This window comes from Hylobates moloch, unplaced genomic scaffold (genome assembly GCF_009828535.3).
Source record: "Hylobates moloch isolate HMO894 unplaced genomic scaffold, HMol_V3 SCAFFOLD_6, whole genome shotgun sequence".
Classification (NCBI taxonomy): Eukaryota; Metazoa; Chordata; class Mammalia; order Primates; family Hylobatidae; genus Hylobates; species Hylobates moloch.
In genome coordinates this window covers 154,346,040-154,367,933 of record NW_026652281.1, presented here as the reverse complement: position 1 = coordinate 154,367,933, position 21,894 = coordinate 154,346,040, and the positions used below count along the sequence as shown (strand labels likewise).

Sequence of the window (21,894 nt, the reverse complement as noted above, 5' to 3'; positions counted from 1 at the left end):
ACCAGTACTGCTGGCCATGTCAGCAGTTGTACAGTGTAATGTGCTCAGCAGCACGCACATGCAGAAGCACGCACAGGAGTCTTGGACACTAGCCCTGTCTTTGAAAGTCTTTTACACCCTATGCTCTTTAGAATGCCTTTGGATCGTACAGTCCATCATTCCTACTCGATATGTGGCCTGGGATCAGGGTTGTCTTCGCAGTTATTTTTTACTTACAAGGATGTTGTAGCTGTGAAGTAGAAAAATTCTCACCTCCCTTTCATATGGTCAGATTCTCCTGTTTTTATCTTCCTTAGACTGTGGGTGCAGCTGACTTTTCTGTGATTGTTGGGAACCTGTGTAAGCCTGTCTACTCTCATGTGTCTGTTAAGTTTGAATCCTAACAACACTAAAACCTTTTCATTAAAGCTTGTTAGCATGGAGTTTCTATAGGGAGAACAATGCCAGGGGTGTGAAGGTAGGAGCTCAGGAATTTTCTGATTTCTCGCTCACCTTTTTTCCTTGTTTTTCCTTTTGTTCCTAAATACATAACTGTATCCATTAGGACCCTTAGCCTAAATATAAGCTCAAGGCACAGTCTTCTTAATAACGAGTGATCTTCTCTTTCTCACAGGCACTTAACGATGCCAAACGGGAGCTTCGCTTTCTTTTGGTTTATCTTCATGGAGATGATCACCAGGACTCTGATGAGTTTTGTCGGTAAGTGGATTGATTATTTTCCTTCTCTTTTCTGACTCTTTCTGGTGACAGTTTGTAGTCAGCAGGTTGTTCTCATGTCCTTTTCATACCTTTCCACAGCAACACACTCTGTGCACCTGAAGTTATTTCACTAATAAACACTAGGATGCTCTTCTGGGCATGCTCTACAAACAAACCTGAGGGATACAGGGGTAAGTTGTGTTTCTTCTGCCTCATTGAGATTGTTGGAGTATCTTTGGAATAGTCTGGAAAGACATGCCAGGCCATTTATTACAAGTGTGTTCGTTCTGTGGTAGATACGATGCTAGTTGCTGTTTTATATTGTCTCATTTAATCCTCTCAGCAGTCCTGAGAGATGGGGGGGTCATACTACCTTCGCTTTGTGGTTTAGGAAATAGGCTCAGAGAGTTTAAGCCACTGGCTGAAGATCACACAATTAACAAGTTTTATTTTTTTGTTTTTTATTTAATTAATTAAAAAAAAATTTTTTTTGAGATGGAGTCTTGCTCTGTCGCCCAGGCTGGAGTGCAGTGGCGCGATCTTGGCTCACTGCAACCTCCACCTCCTGGGTTCAAGCGATTGTCCTGCCTCAGCCTCCTGAGTAGCTGGAACTACAGGTGTGCACCACCATGCCCAGCTAATTTTTTTGCATTTTTAGTAGAGATGGGGTTTCACCATGTAGCCTCAAACTCCTGGATTCAAGTGAGCAGCCCACCTCGGCCTCCCAAAGTGCTGGGATTACAGGTGTGAGCCACTGCGCCCCGCCGTAATTAGCAAATTGTAGCATACGATCGGGTCTGCCAGATTCTAAAGCCCATTCTTCACATTCAGCATTGCCAAAGCCTGCCACATTCATAGAAATACCCAGTCTTGGCTAGCAGCTTGCTTTTAATCTGAATGGGCTTTTTACTGAAGAGTTTATTCTTTTCATCAACAATTTTAACAGAGCCCTTGCATAGTGAGTCAGTTGTTTGAGTACCTTGAGTGCTGATATGGATTTGTAAAGTTCAGATCTTTGCTGACAATAACTCTTCTTTGGAGATAAGTATTTTTAGACGGTTAGTAAAAGATACGAAGGTGTCCAGTGAGGAAAAATGTAGTCATTTTTGTGGCTACTTCTATCCAGCAACCTTTGAGTTTATATTAGCATGCCACATACTGTGCCATGTCTTGAGAACCAAAGATGTGGCAGATGTTGTCCCTGCATCCCAGAGTCTGAATCTTAAGCCTACTTGTTTTTAAACATCCAAATTCCTGCATGCATTTTGCCATTCTAATATGGCTTTGTTGTGGGGTTGGGGTGTGGGGGGGGGGGGGGGGGGGCGCGGGGGGGAGGTTGTGAATAGAAGGAAGGTAAGGATTTTTTTTTTTAATAGAAGTTTATAAAATCTCTTATTTCACACCATAAGGAAAACATAGGTAAAACTCTGTTATGGTAAAAATCTTGGTCATTTGGAAACCAATTTTCTTTTCTTTCTTTCTTTTTTTTTTGAGACCAAGTCTTACTGGGTCACCCAGGTTGGAGTGCAGTTGTGCGATCTCAGTTCACTGCAGCCTCCACCTCCCAGGTTCAAGCGATTCTCCTGCCTCAGCCTCTTGACTAGCTGGAATTACAGGCGTGCACCACCACGCCCTGCTAATTTTTGTATTTTTTGTAGAGATGAGGTTTCATTATGTTGGCCAGGCTGGTCTTGAACCCCTGACCTCAAGTGATCCAACCACCTCAGCCTCCCAAAAGTGCTAGGATTAAAGGTGTGAGCTACCAGCCCAGCCTCAACTTTCTATTAATAAGCTTCTTTGGAACAGAAAAACTAACCTTTTTAAAGGTAGAGAAAAGATACATGGGGAGAAAGATAAGGAAAGGATTAGGCAAGAGAAAAAAATGATGATGGAGATTATTATCAGTATCATCAGGCTGAGACTTGCAGCCTTGTGTGCTTTTAGGTTTGAGCCCTTGTATAGGGAAAAACTGTGCCAGATTCTTTATAGATCCTTTTCCTACCATCAAGTAGACATTATCCTTAAACTCTGCAGCCTTCCCTGGCATCATCACAACAACCACACCGCCACCAGGAAAGCCTGTCCTATTCTAGTCAAGCACCTAGGGATAGGCATGCAAATTGATAATAAAAACAAAAGATTACAAACTGGGAGGAACTGGGCATGGTGGCACACTCCCATAATTCCTGCTACTCAGGAGGCTGAGGTGGGAGGGTCACTTGAGCCCAGGAGTTGGAGACCAGCCTGAGCAACATAGTGAGACCCTGGCTTAAAAAAAGAAAAGAAGGAAAGAAACAAGGAGGGGGAAAAAGCAGAGACTAAATGATACCTCCCGTCTTCCCCAACCAGGATTAAAACAGTTCTCTCTCACTCATTGTGGAAAGTCTAAGGGTTGATCTTTTTCACCGTCAAGTCCTGCCCTTGATCTGTTGGGTCTTTTTGTCAGTCTCACAGGCTTTACGAGAGAACACCTATCCATTCCTGGCCATGATTATGCTGAAGGATCGAAGGATGACTGTGGTGGGACGGCTAGAAGGCCTCATTCAACCTGATGACCTCATTAACCAACTGACATTTATCATGGATGCTAACCAGACTTACCTGGTGTCAGAACGCCTAGAAAGGTACAAGGGAGTTCCCTTCTGGAACAGAGAGAGACCAGTTGCAAATTTGGAGGGCTGACCTCTGGGGCTCTACCAATCCTGACTTCATCTGTGCATCAGGCCGCTATTAGCTTTTAGCTTTGCCCATTTATTGTCAAAATATTTACATACTTTGACCTAAATTACTCTATATCAGGTAATCTGTTCTTAGAGATGTTCAAAATAAAGACAAAGGCTGGGTGCAGTGGCTAACACCTGAAATCGTAGCACTTTAGGAGGCTGACGCAGGAGGATTACTTGAACCCAGACTGGGCAACAAAGCGAGACCTCATCTCTACAAAAAAATAAGAAAAAATTAGCCAGGCATGGTGGTACGTGCCTGTAGTCCCAGCTACTTGGGAGCCTGAGGCAGGAGGATTGCTTGAGGCCAGGAGTTCGAGGCAGCAGTGAGCTCTGATTGTGCCTCTGCACTCCAGCCTGGATGACAGAGCAGGACCCTGTCTTTAAAAAATAATAAATGAATGAATAAACAAAGACAGGCCTCTATGCTCAAGAATGTATATTGTGGCATTTAGAATAGCTGAATATAATATAAAGAACTTGATGTAAAAAAAAAGTGGAATGGTTATAATTCCTCTCCACTACATAAGTTACGTACATTAATTATAGGAAATCCTAAAACCACAAAAAAGCACAAGGAAGAAATTTAAGATCACTGATAATCCTACCACCATTGAACATTGTTATATATTTTTTTAATTTTATACACAACACACACCCCTATATACGTACACATTTATTGGTAAAATTGGGATAATACTTTTTTACAACCCTTCTTTATGTAAGAATATGTCACGGCCTTTTCCCTCATCATTAAATATTCTGCCACATTTTAAAAATTACTGCATAGCATTCCATTATCTAAATACATCATAATTTAACCAGGCCACTCTCGTTGGATTTTTAGATTATTTCGGTTTGTTACTATTATAAATAGCATACATGGAGATAATTTTTCGCAATTTGTGATGGTTTCCTTAGATTAAAATTTAAATTCCTGGAAGTGCAGTTTCTGGGTGAGACAATATAAGTATATATTAAGGCTTTTGATTTGTGATGCCAATTTGCCCTCAAGAAAGTTAAACAAACTTAAATTTTATAGAAAGCTTTTAATAACATGGGGACATGCTTGTTACATATTAGAAAAATGCAGGGCCGGGCGCGGTGGCTCACGCTTGTAATCCCAGCACTTTGGGAGGCCGAGGCGGGCGGATCACGAGGTCAGGAGATCGAGACCACGGTGAAACCCCGTCTCTACTAAAAATACAAAAAAATTAGCCGGGCGTGGTGGCAGGCGCCTGTAGTCTCAGCTACTCGGAGAGGCTGAGGCAGGAGAATGGCGTGAACCCGGGAGGTGGGGCTTGCAGTGAGCCGAGATTGCGCCACTGCACTCCAGCCTGGACGACAGAGCAAGACTCCGTCTCAAAAAAAAAAAAAAAAAAAAAAAGAAAAATGCAGAATCAGGCTGGGCATGTTGGCTTATACCTGTAATCCCAGCATTTCGGGAGGCTGAGGTAAGAAGACTGCTTGAACTCAGGAGTCTGAGGTCAGCCCGGGCAACATGGGGAAACCCCATCTCTACAAAAAATACAAAAATTAGCTAGGCGTGGTGGCACACTCCTGTAAGCTGAGGTGGCAGGATTGCTTTAGCCTCGGAGGTTGAGGCTGCAATGAGTCATGATCACACCTCTGCACTCTAGCCTGGGTGACAGGCTAGCCCTGTCTCCAAAAAAAAAGAAAAATGCAAGATGAAAATCCTGTAAATATAGTGTTATTTTAACTGTGTAAAAAAATGTATAGAAGAGGAAACTTTCTGAGGTAACTGAAATATTCTGTCTTGATTGGAGTGGTGATTACGTGGTTACATTTATCAAAATTCATTGAATTGTACATTTAAGATCTGTGCATTTCACTGCATGTAAATTTTATCTTAATTTTTAAAGAAAGTATAAAGCAAGAATGTTTCATCTGTTCAACTATTTTGATTGGCTAAATATTTTGGCTAAGAAAACAGAAATTTGTTGGAGAGAAAATAGGAGGTATGCCAAATGTTACAATGTTTTATCTTTGATTAGTGATTCTGTGAATAACTCTGAAAACTCTACATTTTCAGATCTGCTACAATGTGTGTATGGATATATATGTGTGTGTTTTGGTTTTATGATATCAGTACAAAAATGCAGTAACCCAAAATGGTATTTACTTGTAAAATATGATATTGATGATCCCTTCATAATAACAGTACTGTGTTACATTTGTTAGAATTAGGGGAAAAGTTTTATTTTAAAAGAGGAGAGGAAAGCTTGCTGTTTCCTTTTCTGCCAAATTAAACTGAGAAAAAAGGTGGCTTATTCAGATTCTGCCATGCTCTGCTTTTGGAATGCCTTATGGCAGTGTGAAATCGTCATCTGCTAAGAATGTCAACATTTTTACACACACACACACACCCAGAAAATTTCAATATAAGAAAACACAGAACTTGGTGAGAGTGCCGTTTTTCTTCTCTTGCTTTTGATCTGTTCACAGGGAAGAAAGAAACCAGACTCAAGTGCTGAGACAACAGCAGGATGAGGCCTACCTGGCCTCTCTCAGGGCTGACCAGGAGAAAGAAAGAAAGAAACGGGAGGAGCGGGAACGTAAGCGGCGGAAGGAGGAGGAGGTGCAACAGCAAAAGTTGGCAGAGGAGAGACGGCGGCGGGTAATGGACCTGTGGCTTTGCTCCCTGTGGTTCCCAAACTGCCGAGACTTTGCCATCTTGGTCTTAAGTGTGAAAGGAAAAAATGATAGCCATCTTAAGCAGACTTAGAGGGAAAAAAAAAAAAAAGGAAAAAGGAAAGAAAAAAATAGAACATGTTGGGATTAGGGGTGATTTAAATTTTTCATACCATTTAAATATTCATTCTTTTTTAAATAAAAATTTAAAAAGAGAGACGGGCTTTGTCATATTGGCCAGGCTGCTCTCGAACTCCTGACCTCTCGTGATCTGCCTGTCTTGGCCTTCCAAAGTGTTGGGATTACAGGCGTGAGCCACCATGCCTGGCCCTAAAAATTCATTCTTAATACCAGTATTAGCTGATTTGGCATTTTACTCATTATCTTTTTGTTTTTGTTTTGTTGTTGTTGTTTTTGTTCCCTAGCAATCAGACTGAGATATACATTATCTTATTTGATTATGTATTACTACTTACTATAACCAGTGTCTTTTAACCATTTCTTTTATTTCTTTTTTTTTTTAAGAGACGGGGCCTTACTGTGTTGCCCAGGCTGGAGTGCAGTGGCTATTCACCAGTGCAGTCATGGCACACTACACCCTGAAACTCCTAGGCTCAAGCAGTCCTGCTGTGGCCTCTCAAGTAGCTGGAACTACAGGCACACACCACGGCACCCTGCTCCCTTTCCCCTTTTTCTCAAATAAATACCTAGACATAATAAAGAATACATGAGATGCAATTGTAATTTAAATTTAGGTTTTTTTGACTATTCCCAAGAGGTTTTTCTTAGAATACTTAGTCATTAATTTTTCTTCTGACGACTGCATAATAAAGCTACATGGTCATTGTATTTATTTCTTGAGCCATAGCCTCACCTTTGCTTTGTGTCTCTGCAGAATTTACAGGAGGAAAAGGAAAGGAAGTTGGAATGCCTGCCTCCTGAACCTTCCCCTGATGACCCTGAAAGTGTCAAGATCATCTTCAAGTTACCCAATGATTCTCGAGTAGAGAGACGATTCCACTTTTCACAGTCTCTAACAGTAAGGACCACCTAAGTTCTGTGAAGTGTATGTAGCATCTGGGCTATAGATTTGGAGCTTTTACTGACTCTTGAGAGTGGTGTTGGTGTATCTGCTGCTCTGCTAAACAGGGAACAGAGAGAGAGAGAGAGATGGGTATGCCATCAGTGGACACCAAGAAGAGTACCATGGACTGCTGTAGGCTCCTTCAGTTCTAGCTTCCAACTCAAAGCGATTTTTAAGTTTTTGTTTAATAATGTTTCGGCTCTGGTAAGAAAAAAAGGTACCTTACATAAGTCCCTCAAAAGACTTGTGTGTTTGAAGACTGGAGGCTCTTCCATGCTGTCTTCTTGCATTGGCTTCAGAATCCCACCAGAACCCCTGCTCTGTAGGAAAAGCTCTGTCTCCAGTGACCTAAAAGCATTGGAGTGACATATCTGAATATAAGTGCACTGGAATGACATACCTGAATATAAGTGCACTTGCAGTTTGGATGCAGTTGTCTCTCTCTTTCTACTCAGCCCAAAAGAAGCCCCATTTTCTGAGGCTGCTTTGTGTATATGATAGCCATGTAATAGTGTTTTTCATTTCCACATGGAAGTCATTAAAAGCAGAAACTCAGAGTCTCACAGCATGAGGATCAAATTTTCATTCTTCCAGGGTTACTAGATGTGTTTCTTTGGTCTTTTTATTTAATTTCTAAGCCTCAATTTCTTCATCTGTAAAATGGGTTTAATAATAGGCACGGCTGGGCATGGTGCTCATGCCTGTAATCCCAGCACTTTGAGAGGCCGAGGTGGGTGGATCATTTGAGGTCAGGAGTTTGAGAACAGCCTGGCCAACATGGTGAAACCTCGTCTCTACTAAAAATACAAAAATTAGCTGGGCGTGGTGGCAGGCGCCTGTAATCCCAGCTACTCGGGAGGCTGAGGCAGGAGAATCACTTGAACCCGGGAGGAGGAGGTTGCGGTGAGCCAAGATCGCACCACTGCACTCCAGCCCGGGCAACAGAGAGAGACCCTGTAAAAAAAAAAAATAATAATAATAATAATAATAGGCACTCCCTAGTAGAATTGTTGTTAGGATTAAATTCTCAACATTGTGCCTGGCTCCTAGTAAGCGCTTAAATACTAACTACTATTTTTGGTATTTGTAACCAAAAGAAAATTTGTTTATACCGAGAGTCAGTATGTCGCCTTTCCAAATTTATAGCTATAGTGGATTCTGCAGTTTCCCTGATCACTCAGAATAATCAAGGGTAAACTCATAATTAAAAGAGGATGCACTGTAGTCAGGTGAGGCTGGGTAGTACATTCATTGCTTCTGCTTGTTTAACTGGACAACATCGGGCAAGTTGCAAAACTTCTACAGGGCCTCAGATTTCCCGTTAGTGAACTGGAACTATAATCTGCCCTCTGATAAGTTTAAACTGAAGATAGGTATGTCATGCACTGAGCTAGATACTCTAGGGATCATTTAGATGAGTGAGACATGGTTTTGGAATTCATGGAGCTTATTGGTCAGTACAGAATGTAAGACTCAGAGAACTAATACAGAATTAAAGTTATGAAACATTCTGGTAAGAGAGAAGCAAATAGCTTCCTTGTTTTATTTCTCTCTCGTTTATGCATTTATTTATATTGGGGGAAGTGCTTATGTCTCTAACTTCGTTTGTTTTGAGACAGAGTTTCGCCTTGTCACCCTAGCTGGAGTGCAGTGGCACTATCCCAGCTCACTGCAACCTCTGCCTCCTGGGTTCAAGCAATTCTCCTGCCTCAGCCTCCCGAGTAGCTGAGATTACAGGAACCCGCCACCATGCCTGGCTAATTTTTGTATTTTTTTTTTTTTTAGTAGAGATGGGATTTCACCATGTTGGTCAGGCTGCTCTCGAACTCCTGACCTCAAGTGATCTACCCCCCCCTCGGCCTCCCAAAGTGTTGGGATTACAGGCGTGAGCCACTGCGCCTGGCCCCATGTCTCTAACTTTGGATTTTTAAATTGAGATAACATGGATGTGCCTCACACTGTATCCACCACATAGTAGGTGGTTAGTTAGCATTAATTTCCTTCCCCTGGTGTCCCATTTCTTAACTATGGGTTTGTGTATGTATTTTAGCTTTCATGTTCACTAGCAATTTTGCTATTGTACACATGAATTACGTGGAATTTCTACCCCAAAAATTCTGATAGATAAAACTATATATGAAAAGCCTAGGCCAGGCGTTGTGGCTCACGCCTATAATCCCAGCACTTTGGGAGGCCGAGGCAGGCGGATCACCTGAAGTCGGGAGTTCAAGACCAGCCTGACCAAAATGGAGAAAACCTGTCTCTGCTAAAAATACAAAATTAGCCGGGTGTGCTGGTGTGTGCCTGTAATCTCAGCTACTTGGGAGGCTGAGGCAGGAGAATCGCTTGAACCCAGGAGGCAGAGGTTGCGATGAGCCGAGATCATGCCATTGCACTCCAACCTGGACAACAAGTGTGAAACTCTGGCTCAAAAAAAAAAAAAGAATGAAAAACCTAACAAAAATTTACTCTCCTGAGAGTTTTGGAGGAAAAATCTGTTAGAACTGTGGAACAGAATAGGCTTGTGGCCAAAAGGGAACCAACCATTCATTAACTATTTGATCCTTGAAGACTTTTAAATGGGTTCCTCACTAAAAGCTGTTTTTTAAAAAGAGTATCGGCTGGGCGTGGTGGCTCACGCCTGTAATCCCAGCACTTTGCGAGGCCGAGGCAGGCAGATCACAAGGTCAGGAGTTCCAAACCAGCCTGGCCAATATGGTGAAACCCCGTCTCTACTAAAAGTACAAAAATTAGCTGGGTGTGGTGGCGGGTGCCAGTAGTCCCAGCTACTCGGGAGGCTGAGGCAGGAAAATTGCATGAACCTGGGAGGCGGAGGTTGCAGTGGATCAAGACTGTGCCATTGCACTCCAGCCTGGGTGACAGAGTGAGGCTGTGTCTCAAAAAAATAAATAAAATAAATAAAATAGAGGCCGGGCGTGGTGGCTCACGCTTGTAATCCCAGCACTTTGGGAGGCCGAGGCGGGCGGATCACGAGGTCAGGAGATCGAGACCACGGTGAAACCCTGTCTCTACTAAAAATACAAAAAATTAGCCGAGCATGGTGGCGGGCGCCTGTAGTCCCAGCTACTCGGAGAGGCTGAGGCAGGAGAATGGCGTGGACCCGGGAGGCGGAGCTTGCAGTGAGCCGAGATCGCACCACTGCACTCCAGCCTGGGCGACAGAGCGAGACTCCGTCTCAAAATAAATAAATAAATAAAATAAAAATAAAAAAGAGTATCATGGCCACGTGAGGTTAGTCTAAGAGAAATGCTTGGTCATAAATGGGGCTTAGAGATGGAAAGAAGTGTATAAAGTAGCAGTGCCCTGGTGGTGCTGGCCTGGAATTTAACATTCACAGACATAATTACATAAAACCAAATAATACTGTAGTGTGTTTTAGTACCCTTAAAGACCTTGTGTTGGCCGGGCGCGGTGGCTCATGCCTGTAATCCCAGCACTTTGGGAGGCTGAGGTGGGCAGATCACCAGGGGTCAGGAGTTTGAGAGCAGCCTGGCCAACATGGTGAAACCCCATCTCTACTAAAAATACAAAAATTAGCCAGGCATGATGGCACGGGCCTGTAATCCCAGCTACTCAGGGGGCTGAGGCTGCAGAATGACTTGAACCTGGGAGGTGGAGGTTGCAGTGAATGGAGATTGTGCTATTGCACTCCAGCCTGGGTGAAAAGAGCAAAATAGGCCGGGTGCAGTGGCTCACGCCTGTAATCCCAGCACTTTGGGAGGCCGAGGCGGGCGGATCACGAGGTCAGGAGACCGAGACCATCCTGGCTAACACAGTGAAACCCCGTCTCTACTAAAAATACAAAAAATTAGCCGGGCGAGGTGGCGGGCGCCTGTAGTCCCAGCTACTCGGGAGGCTGAGACAGGAGAATAGTGTGAACCCTGGGGGGCGGAGCCTGCAGTGACCCGAGATCGTGCCATTGCACTCCAGCCTGGGTGACAGCGAGACTCTGTCTCAAAACAAAAAAGAAAAGGCAAAATTCTGTCTCAAAGAAAAAAAAAGACCTTGTATCACCTTCCTGTGAACTTGGTCCTTTGTAAATAATCTCGAGGAGTGACAGATTTGTAGGTAATGCTCAGCTCTGGAAAGTAGTGAAATGCTAAGATAAAAGGGATACGCTGCAGAAAAATCTCCAGGTCCCATGAGTGGTCATAAAAGAGGCAGCTGACTTTGTTTTAAACAAATGTATAAGAGATCCAAAGCCCAGAACTAATTTTTCTGTCCATTGCAAACCAAAAGGGACCTCTAGTAGTAATGCAATCTGTTTCCTGATGGTTATCAACCCTTTGCCATTAGCAATAAAAAATGCCAGCCGAGTGCGGTGGCTCATGCCTGTAATACCAGCACTTTGGGAGGCCAAGGCAGGCGGATCACTTAAGGCCAGGAGTTCAAGACCAGCCTGGCCAACATGGTGAAACTCCATCTCTACTGAAAATACAAAAATTAGCCAGGCGTGGTGACATGCACCTGTAATCCCAGCTACTCTGGAGGCTGAGACAGAAGAATGGCTTGAACCTGGGAGATGGAGGTTGCAGTAAGCCGAGGTCGTGCCACTGCACTCCAGCCTGGGCGACAGAGTGAGACTCCATCTCAAAAAAAAAAAAAAAAAAGAAAAAGAAAAAAGCCAAGTTGGTACGAGTGTTAGGTATTCTCAAGCAGAGATTAAAAAGAAATCAGAAAGTATTTTTTTGGCCAGGCATGGTGGTTCACACCTGTAATCCCAGCACTTTGGGAGGCCGAGGCGGGTGGGTCACCTGAGGTCAGGAGTTCAAGACCAGCCTGATGAAACCCTGTCTCTGGTCCGGCTTGGTGGCTCACACCCATAGTCCCAGCCTACTTTGGGAGGGCAAGGTGGGTGGATCACGAGGTCAGGAGTTCAAGACCAGCCTGGCCAACATGGTGAAACCCCATCTCTACAAAAAACACAAAATTTAGCCGGGCATGGTGGTGCACGCCTGTAGTCACTGCTGCTCAGGAGGCTGAGGAAGGAAAATCGCTTGAGCCCGGGAGGCAAAAGTTGCAGTGAGCCGAGATCCTGCCACTGCACTCCAACCTGGGCAACAGAGCAAGACTCCATCTCAAAAAAAAGGGGTTTTTTTTTTTTTTCACTCATATTGGTTTCATACCAAGAATACTTGGTGTACGTCTAATTGATGCATCTTAAGAAAGAGCGAACATTAATGGGAGTTGCAAAGAGACAAGGAAACTGCTGAAAATGAGTTAGGTTGATAGACTAAAATATGAGAAGTTTATAAAATCATGAATGGATTAGATAAGAGGAACATGGATTTACTATTTAAATTCTGGATTATAGCCCTTTAAAAATCCATAAAGAGGGCAACACGGCAAGACTCTGTCTCTACAAAAAATTTTAAAAATTAACCAGGCATGGTGTTGCACATGTGTGATCCCACTTACTTGGGAGGCTGAGGCGGGAGGATTGCTTGAACCTGGAGGTCGAGGCTGCAGTGAGTCGTGTTTGCACCACTGCACTCCAGCCTGGGCGACAGAGCGAGACCTGTCTGGAAAAAAAAAAGTTCCCTAAAGCGGTAAGTTTAAGAAATGAAGGACTGCTTTACACAGAGGGGTATAAAACCCAGAGAATTGATCATTTTGAGAGGTATATCAAAAAGAAAATGGAATAGATTACTCCCAAAAAGGAAAAATAACTTGAATGGCACCTTTGTCATCTTTGGGGTTGATCTGAATGAGGTTGGCAGAATTGTTGTTAGAAGTAGAATGCTAGATGGAGAGGCCACAGAGCAGAGACAGGGAGAGATGACAGTGGCCTGTTCCACAGGCGTCTCACACACAGTTCAAGTTTTAGCATCATGGACTCTCCTGATACTGCCTCCCTTCTCACTAAGGATTTTAGCTATGCCTTGTCAAAGCCAGAGCAGGGTAAGGAGGGCATTCCCACAGAGAGGACATTCATATGAGGTGCAACACATTTATTTTATTGTATTTTTTTTGTCTATAGGTTATTGGGGAACAGGTGGTGTTTGGTTACATGAGTCAGTTCTTTAGTGGTGATTTGTGAGATTTTGGTGCACCCATCACCCAAGCAGTATACACTATACCCTATTTGCAGTCTTTTATCCCTCCCCCCTTCCCACTCTTCCCCACAAGTCCCCAAAGTCCATTGTATCATTCTTTTGCCTTTGCATCCTCATAGCTTAGCTCCCACATATTAGTGAGGACATACATGTTTGATTTTCCATTTCTACTTACTTCGCTTAGAATAATAGTCTCCACTCTCATCACGGTCGCTGTGAATGCTGTTAATTCATTCCTTTTTATGGCTGAGAAGTATTCCATATATATATATATATCACAGTTTCTTTATCCACACGTTGATTGATGGGCTTAAAACTGGATCCTTGGCCGGGCGCGGTAGCTCACACCTGTAATCCCAGCACTTTGGGAGGCCGAGATGGGAGGATCACAAGGTCAGAAGATCGAGACCATCCTGGCTAACACAGTGAAACCTCATCTCTATTAAAAATAAAAAAACATTAGCCGGGCGTGGTGGCAGTTGCCTGCACTCCCAGCTACTCAGGAGGCTGAGGCAGGAGAATGACGTGAACCTGGGAGGCGGAGCTTGCCGTGAGCTGAGATGGCGCCACTGCACTCCATCCAGCCTGGGCGACAGAGCGAGACTCTGTCTCAAAAAAAAAAAAAAAAAAAACTGGATCCTTTTGCTATTATATAAAAGATAATTGGCAAAACTTGAATAGGGCCCGAATAATAATATATTATAGAAATAATGTGTCGGTTACATTTCCTGATTTTGAGAGCCAAGTTGTGGTTATATAGAAGATTGTCCTGTTAGTCTGTGATCACCTCAGAATACTTGAGGCCATGTGTCTTACAGTTGGCACTTCACTGTCAACTGATTTAAAGAAAAAAATTGGTGTCCTATACTTCCAACTTTTCTATAACTTTGTGATTATTTCTAAGTTAGCATTTTATCAGACACGTCAAAGAAGAGACAGATTAATTCAGAGTAGGACTAGTGTTGGGCTTGTGTAATTTCTTTTAAAAGGGCCGCCCCATGTATATGCCGTGGGAAATGAAAAGATCTAGAATTCTAGTGTAACGTGATTCTTTCCTAGAGAGTCATCCTGGGGAGAGTTGGGGGATATTTGACTTCAGAGTTTGTGTGTGTGTGTGTGTGTGTGTGTGTGTGTGTGTGTGTGTGTGTATTTCTCTTTTTCTCACCGCCCTTTTTTTCTGTATGACCTCTGCAGGTAATCCACGACTTCTTATTCTCCTTGAAGGAAAGCCCTGAAAAGTTTCAGATTGAAGCCAATTTTCCCAGGCGAGTGCTGCCCTGCATCCCTTCAGAGGAGTGGCCCAATCCCCCTACGCTACAGGAGGCCGGACTCAGCCACACAGAAGTTCTTTTTGTTCAGGACCTAACTGACGAATGACATTTTTTTCTTCCTCTCCCCTCCTACCCCAGTCCCTAAAAGAAATGGGGAAAAAATAAAACAACAACAACAAGTCAGAAAAAAAAAAAAAAAAAACGAGAGAGAGAAATTCATATTATGATTATTATTATAATACAATATTTTTTTTAAAAGACTGCTGCATCCTTAGGAAGGATCAGAAACCATGCTGCCCGTAAGAGTCACAACCTGTGTGTGTGCGTGCAAGGTTAGCAACAAACGTACCCACTCGGCAAGCCCACCCTTCCTATGGCCTCTGTGCACGCACCTTCCAGTGAACAGAGACTCTTCACCTTCAACCCATCCATTGTCCCAGCTGGGAAGGGGACATTCCCACTAGTTCTCATTCATTCTTGCTTTTATGGAAAATAAAAGTGAAAAACCTCCATCAACCAGCTACTTGCAGCATCTCCTGAGGACTTGCTTCTCCTGCCTCTGGGGAAGAGAGGGAAGAGAAAGCACAGAGCAGAGAAGCAGAGATGTTCCTTCAACTGCCCACAATTTTTGAATAACTTTTGTTTCTGTTTTGTAATGACCAAAGGAATGAGGCTGACATAGGTATATATATTTTTTTCCTTTATTTGATAAAGAGCCAATTCTTTAAACCCATGAGTTTATGCCCTGGGCTCCTTAGCCCACAATAGTGTAATAAAAGTGCCCCGGGCTGGTTTGTGCTTATTTCTGCCATTGTCCCTCTCACGTTCCCAGAGAGGTCATTCTTTTTGGTCCAACTCTTGCTGTCCTTTCTTACCACCTGTGCACCCCACTTGGAGCAGTGGGAGGAAATCTGGGTTTGTGGCCCCACAAAGGCTGTATATGTAAGGATACACCTATGTATGTGGTGGAACTCACCTTTACACACAACTGCAGCTTTTCCTTGGAGTCTGTACCAGGTGGTGGTTATGGGGTCTGAACCAAAGGATAGCAGCTCTTCATTCCTCTTCTGACATGTGCATGCTGCTCCTCCCAGCCCTGGGCTTTCCTGAATTGCCAAGCCTGGTGCCTTTCCAAAGGACTAGCAGGGCCTGTGGTGGAGCCAGCAGAACCACAGGAGACCTGTCTCAGTGGAAGTGTATTACTGTTTTAAGGATAGAAAGAACCAGAGGCCTTGAAGGGAGCCAAGACAGAACTCCCAGCCTGTGTAATCTATTGGAAGGCACATTTTCGTTTCTGATGCAGCCACCTTCTGGAGGCAGCTTTTATCCTTTCTCTCTATTGCTATGTTGAAGTAATAGGGTTTTTTTTAACCTCTGGATGTCTCGTCTGTGGTTGAGTTTATGGTAATGGGTACATGGGTCAGGCCATGTATTAACAGATGCCAGTGCGCTCTGACAAGTATTCCAAAGTGTTCTGTAGCTAGATTGGTGCAGGCTTGTTGTACCACTGCAACCGACTGATGTTACTGTAGTTCCTAGAACGCTGTGAGGGCAGGGGGGTTCAGATCAACATAAAGCGTAACTTGCTGGAGTTGTAGTCTCAAGGCTTTCTCTCTTGCTTAACTAAAACTTAAGGACCACTGTTTTTGTAGCAATTATATGGTTACTATCCACTGCAGTCCTCAGTTGTTGGGGTAAATCCCACATGACAGAGTAAGGCACCCCACAGAAATGAACTTGGAGAGCCTGAGAAATTCCCAGTGGCCTTGGCATAGCTGTCTGGAACACCATCTCTAGGAAAATTTAATTCTGTCCCTGGCCAGCTATTGTTCTTCCACTTTGTTTTCTGCTGTCCCACGGCCAGATGAGTGGAATCACCATCTGACTGTTGTCAATAAAATGTATCTGGAGTGAACAGCAGGATAACCCATGTTCTCCACATAAGGATAACCTTACGTGAAGCCTTCCTGCTGACAACCATGCAGAGGAATTTTTCCACTTAAGTCAGAGCCTTCCTCCCCATCTGGAATTAACAGCTGTTCCCTGGCAGCACACAGGAGGGTATTAAGGACCTTTGTGAGGCTAGGTACACTGTCCACACCTCTTTGGGGAAGTTATGATTTTCTTTCCATCATAATTCAGTCTCATCTTACTCTACAGTGTGCACTTTATGCCTCTTGCCTTTTGATAATAGTTGTTCAGTGAAGGAAGTCAGCTGCCAGAATATTAAGAAGGGTCTCCCTTTATGTCAGTACAACTGTTGGGGCGGCCTATGCATTTACTTTAGGTTTCAGGAGGATTCACCGGAAGCACATGCCCCTGTCTAGTCCCATTTGAAACAGTTCTGCTTTACTGAGACCCTAGGCCAGTCTCCTTGCTGACCCTAGTGCTGCTGCCTAGGTGCATTTCCTTTCCTCCTAAGTCAAATACAGGCTGCACATTTTGTCACTTAATGCCAGTACAATCTGTGTTACTCCTAAGGACTTTTGAGATTTTGATGAGACCTGCGAGGGAGAAGACACTGAGAAGCTGGTGATCTGCAAGCATTTGCTCTTGTTTCCACATCACCTCTGGGATATTTCAGCTGTTGTTTCCAAATGGCAAGTCATCAACTAAAAGCACTTGTTTCAAGTTTTGTTCTGCACTCCCAAGGCTGAAGTTGTAGATCGAGCTCAATAACCATGGGAAGTGACCAAGCAAAGACACCTGATTGGAGTCAGTTGAATATTTGTACCCTCAGTGGAGCCCTTCTGGTCTTTTCTTCCACTTCTGCAGAATTTCCTCTAGCAAATACTTCTTTCTCCTTGCTTGCCTCTGCCATGATATTTGAATAAGAGATGGCCAGAGGATAACACTTATCTCTCTTAAAAACTAAGCTAAAAAGAACCTAGAACCTTCAACTGAGCAGTTGTGAAAATTGCTAATGGTGCCAAGGCCAAGCAAAGAGTTTCAGAAAATGAGAAGGAGCGATAACCCCCAGAATGCAAAATCAGGGGCATCATTATCCGGTGCTTGAACAAGGAGCTCCACTCTACAACTGGTTTTTTAGGACTTGTGAGGAACGCAGCAACGGAAATCCATCCACAAAGGATGCAGTGCCCCAACTTGTACTGCGCCTGAATAGTCATGTGATAATTTACTGAAGAAATCTAGTGTACTTTAAATTTTTTTCATAAAAGTTTACATTGTATTGTAGGTTAACATTAAATGTTTTATAACAAAAATTTCATAACAGGCTGTGGGTCTTTCTGTGTAGGACAGATGTGGTAGATAATTTTCTATGTGTGAAGGAGAGGTTGAAAAACACCGGGAGGGAACAGCATGGCGTGGCATTGCCAAGAAGGAAGGGAGAGTCAAAGAGAAGGATGGAGTTAGGTCTTCCCTGTTCTATCCCTGTGGAAAAAATAGCAACTTGGTATGATGGAGAGAGAGAGCAGACAGGCCTGGGTTCAAATTTGGGCTCTCTGGTTTGTTAGGTTTGCAATCTCGGGCAAATTCTCTAGCTTCCCTGAACTTGAATTTCCCCAACTATAAATGAAGATGCCATGCACCTCAGGATGGGTTTATAGATTCAATCAAGTAAATGTATATGAGGCTCCTGATACATAGATGTCATTAAGTGTTTGTTCCCCATCTATGGGAGTGTATTTTGTAAGAATATTTTCTTTTTTTTTTTTTTTTTGAGACGGAGTCTTGCTCTGTCGCCTAGGCTGGAGTGCAGTGGCGCAGTCTCGGCTCACTGCAAGCTCCGCCTCTCGGGTTCATGCCATTCTCCTGCCTCAGCCTCTCCGAGTAGCTGGGACTACAGGCGCCCGCCACCACGCCCGGCTAATTTTTTTTGTATTTTTAGGAGAGACGGGGTTTCACCGTGGTCTCGATCTCCTGACCTTGTGATCCACCTGCCTCGGCCTCCCAAAGTGCTGGGATTACAAGCGTGAGCCACCGCGCCCGGCCTAAGAATATTTTCTTGCAATAACATTTTCTTAAGGAATTTGTCACTTTTGTTGGAACCAACTTGTGTCCTTGCAAAGGAGTGGCTAGAAGAAGCCTCTTCTGATCTTACAGATTCTGGATGATTGGCATTCTCCTAGGTATTTTTGCTCATGTTTTTTTTTTTTTAATTTATTTATTTTAATTAATTTATTTTTTTGAGACAGAGTCTCACTCCGTCGACCCAGGCTGGAGTGCAGTGGCGCGATCTCGGCTCACTGCAAGCTCCACCTCCCGGGTTCACGCCATTCTCCTGCCTCAGCTTCCCAAGTAGCAGGGACCATAGGCGCCCGCCACCACGCGCGGCTAATTTTTGGTATTTTAGTAGAGACGGGGTTTCACCATGTTAGCCAGGATGGTCTTGATCTCCTAACCTCGTGATCCGCCTGCCTTGGCTTCCCAAAGTGCTGGGATTACAGGTGTGAGCCACCGCGCCGGGCCTCATGTTTTTATTTTTATTTGTATTTTATTTTATTTTTTTGAGACGGAGTCTCGCTCTGTCACCCAGGCTGGAGTGCAGTGGCGCGATCTCCGCTCACTGCAAGCTCCGCCTCCCAGGTTCAGGCCATTCTCCTGCCTCACCCTCCCGAGTAACTGGGACTATAGGTGCCCACCACCATGCCCGGCTAATTTTTTGTATTTTTAGTAGAGACGGGGTTTCACCGTGTTAGCCAGGATGATCTCAATCTCCTGACCTCGTGATCCTCCTGCCTCGGCCTCCCAAGGTGCTGGGATTACAGGTGTAAGCCACCGCGCCCAGCCTTCTTTTTTTTTTTTTTTTTTGATACAGAGTCTCGCTCTGTTGCCCAGGCTGGAGTGCAGTGGTGTGGTCTCAGCTCACTGCAACCTCCGCCTCCCAGTTTCAAGCGATTCTACCATGCCTGGCTAATTTTGGTATTTTTAGTAGAGATGGGGTTTCACCATGTTGGCCAGGCTGACCTCGTGATCCGCCCACCTCAACCTCCCAAAGTGCTGGGATTACAGGGGTGAGCCACCACACCCAGCCTCATGTTTTCATTTCTGAGAGGAAATTTAAGCCTCAGTTTTCTGCCTTTCTCCTGTGCAGATACTCAGTTTTGTGGGTACAGATTCTTGGTACCTTCAGAGTTGTCCCCCTGTTACTAGCCAAAGATTTGGGGCCCTCATTTTTTAATGTGCATTAAGTGTCAACTAGAACTCTATTGCTCAGTTAATAAAGTGTGCAAGAGTTTAAGGTGAGAAGCCACTAAAAACATTTCACAATTGATTTTGAAACTTAAATATAAGCTGGGCATGGTGGTTAATGCCTGTAATCCTAGCACTTTGGGAGGCTAACGTGGGCAGATCACCTGAGGTCAGGAGTTAGAGACCGGCCTAGCCAACATGGTGAAACCCCGTCTCTACTAAAAAAAAATACCCGGGTGTGGTGGCACATGCCTGTAGTCCCAGCTACTCAGGAGGCAATTGCTTGAACCCAGGAGACGGAGGTTGCAGTGAGCTGAGATCTCGCACTGCACTCCAGCCTGGGTGACAGAGTGAGACTGTTTCAAAAAAAAGAAAAGAAACAAGTATAAAAGTTTTAGCCGGGCATGGTGGTGCATGCCTGTAATCCCAGCTACTTGGGAGGCTGAGGCAGGAGAATCGCTTGAACCCAGGAGGCAGAGGTTGCAGTGAGCCAAGATTGCGCCATTGCACTCCAGCCCAAGCGACAAGAGTGAAACTTTATCTCAAAAAAAAAAACCCACAAAGTTTTGCTATCAATGAACAGAATCAGAGGACGCAAAACTCCAAGGCCAGATTACCCTTTTTTTTTTTTTTTTTTGAGATGGAGTCTACTCTGCTGCCCAGGCTGGAGTGCAGTGGTGCGATCTTGGCTCACTGCAACCTTCACCTCCCGGGTTCAAGCAATTCTCCTGCCTTATCCTCCCAAGTAGCTGGGATTACAGGCATGTACCACCATGCCCAGCCAATTTTTGTATTTTTAGTAGAGATGGAGTTTCACCATGTTGGCTAAGCTGGTTTCGAACCTCTGACCTCAAGTGATCTGCCTGCCTCGGCCTCCCAAAATGCTGGGATCACAGGTGTGAGCCACCACGCCCGGCCTACATTTGGGTTTAAATCCTGGCTCTGGCCATGACTGGCCAAGTGACTGGCTTCAACTCCCTAGACCTACATCTCATCTGTAAAATAGGGTTGATGGTGGCATTGCTGTGAAGTTGAAATGAATTGCTGTTGCAGAACGCCTGGCACGTAGTAGGTGTTTGGAATACCTCCTGTTGCTGTTTTCAAAACAGTTGTAGCTTACTACTGAAGATTTACCCTAGATGTGGCTGAGTGACTGGCATTTTTTTCTTCACACCTCTCTCTGGCGTGGCAGGCAGAGCTCCATGTGCACTTTTACCCTGAGGGAGCCTCGGGCCCCCAGGATCCCTCATGCCTGTGAGCTCAGCCACTGCACTGCTGAGCCCCTCCCAGTCTTCCTTCTGCCCTCCCCTGTCTGTCTGTCCTCACTAACAGAATGATGCCCCAAAACTCCCAGGTTTCTTCCCCTTTAACTGAAACCTGGTTTTCCCTTGAAGATGCCACTTCAAAAAACCCTTAAGCAAAGGCCACTCATTTTCCCATGAATCTTGACACCAGGAGGCAGGATCTGTATTTCTTTCCTTTTTTTTTTTTTTTTTTTTTTGAGATGGAGTCTCACTTTGGCTGGAAGACAGTGGCATGATCTCGCCCTCACTGCAACTTCCGCCTCCCGGGTTCAAGCGATTCTCCTGCCTCAGCCTCCCGAGTAGCTGGGATTACAGGTGCCCGCCACCACACCTAACTTTTTGTATTTTTAGTAGTGACAGGGTTTCACTATGTTGGTCAGGCTGGTCTTGAACTCCTGACCTCAAGTGATCCACCGGCCTCGGCCTCCCAAAGCACTGGGATTACAGTCATGAGCCACCGTGCCCAGTCTCCATTGTTAATATTCTGATGTTTATCTTCCTAGACTTTTCATTGCACATAAAAACTTTTCAAGCAGGACACAGTGCCTCATGCCTGTAATCCCAGTACTTTGGGAGGCTAAGGTGGGTGGATCACTTGAGGCCAGGAGTTCGAGACCGGTATGGCCAACATGGCAAAACCCAGTCTCTACTAAAAAATACAAAAATTAGTGGGGCATGATAGCACAGACCTGTGATCCCAGCTACTCAAGAGGGTGAGGTGGGAGGATCACTTTAGCCCAGGAGCCAGAGGTTGCAATGAGCCTAGATTACACTCTAGCCTGGGCAACAGAATGAGACAGAAATGGGATATAATATAAATACTGTATTATTTCAAGTTCACACATTCTTCTGTATCTTATTTATTTATTTATTTATTTATTTATTTATTTACTTTGAGTCTCTCTTTCACCCAGGCTGGAGTGCAGTGGC

The 21,894-nt window shown here is 44.3% G+C and overlaps 1 protein-coding gene across 1 annotated transcript in view; it reads left to right on the top strand.

Annotated features, from left to right (window-relative positions):
• Positions 1-17,740, top strand: part of FAF2 (Fas associated factor family member 2) — a 64,230-nt gene extending 46,490 nt beyond the window's left edge. The window contains exons 6-11 of the mRNA XM_032158777.2: positions 614-699; positions 799-890; positions 3,146-3,323; positions 5,889-6,060; positions 6,970-7,113; positions 14,430-17,740. Of these exons, the coding sequence (XP_032014668.1) occupies positions 614-699; positions 799-890; positions 3,146-3,323; positions 5,889-6,060; positions 6,970-7,113; positions 14,430-14,612 (855 nt within the window). The 3' untranslated portion in view covers positions 14,613-17,740. The remainder of the gene's footprint in view (positions 1-613; positions 700-798; positions 891-3,145; positions 3,324-5,888; positions 6,061-6,969; positions 7,114-14,429) is intronic.
• Positions 17,741-21,894: the final 4,154 nt, after the last annotated feature.